The 758-nt window shown below is 63.6% G+C and overlaps 1 protein-coding gene across 1 annotated transcript in view; it reads right to left on the reverse strand.

The window, feature by feature from the left end:
• Positions 1–71: 71 nt before the first annotated feature.
• The window catches only part of XAB2 (XPA binding protein 2), a gene marked incomplete at its 3' end in the record, with an annotated part of 9,106 nt that continues 8,419 nt past the window's right edge, over positions 72–758 (reverse strand). Inside the window, exon 9 of the mRNA XM_010575241.1 lies at positions 72–191. Within this exon, the coding sequence (XP_010573543.1) occupies positions 72–191 (120 nt within the window). The remainder of the gene's footprint in view (positions 192–758) is intronic.

Here is a 758-nt window from a genome sequence, read left to right on the forward strand (position 1 = left end):
GACACTGAGGGATAGTCGGGGTTCGGGGTGGTGTCCCCCGGGGGAGGGGACACCAGGGTGTCCCCCCTTACATCATCCAGCTGCCCGTTGTCCTCGTAGAAGCGGGCGAAGGCCACCCACAGCCCATGCGGGCGCCCCGTTGCCTTGAAGGGGTCCACGGTGCGGACGGCCTCTGTGTAGGTGTTGATGATCTGGGGACACGTCGGGGACATGTTGGGGACACCTCCAAACCCCTATGTGCACCCCACTGTCCCTTGTACCTCCCTGGACCGTCAACGCCAGGTGCGTGTCCCCAGGCATCCCACCCATGTCCCCACATGCCCCCGTGTCTACCCCACCTGTGTTCCCCTTACACACACCCCGATGTCCCTGTGTTCCCCTGTAGCCACCCCGATGTCCCCGTGACAAGCGGGTATCCCCCTGCAGTCACCCAGTGTCCCCATCTGTCTCCCCTATTCATAACTCGGTGTCCCCACGTGTCCCCCTCACCTACTCCAGTGTCCCCACACATGTGTCCCCTATACCCACCCCAATGTCGTTGTGCGTCTCCCCTATATGCACCCCGGTGTCCCCACGTGTCCCCCCACGCTTACCCTGCTGTCCCCACCTGTCCCCTTATACACACACCGGTGTCCCCATGTGTCCCCCACCACAACCACTCCCGTGTCTCCCCTATACACACCTCACTGTCCCCACGTGTCCCTCGATAGCCACCCCAGTGTCCCCACGTGTCCCCCCCCCACACCCTGCTGTCCCCA

This window comes from Haliaeetus leucocephalus, unplaced genomic scaffold (genome assembly GCF_000737465.1).
Source record: "Haliaeetus leucocephalus isolate CR32 unplaced genomic scaffold, Haliaeetus_leucocephalus-4.0 Scaffold458, whole genome shotgun sequence".
Lineage (NCBI taxonomy): Eukaryota > Metazoa > Chordata > Aves > Accipitriformes > Accipitridae > Haliaeetus > Haliaeetus leucocephalus.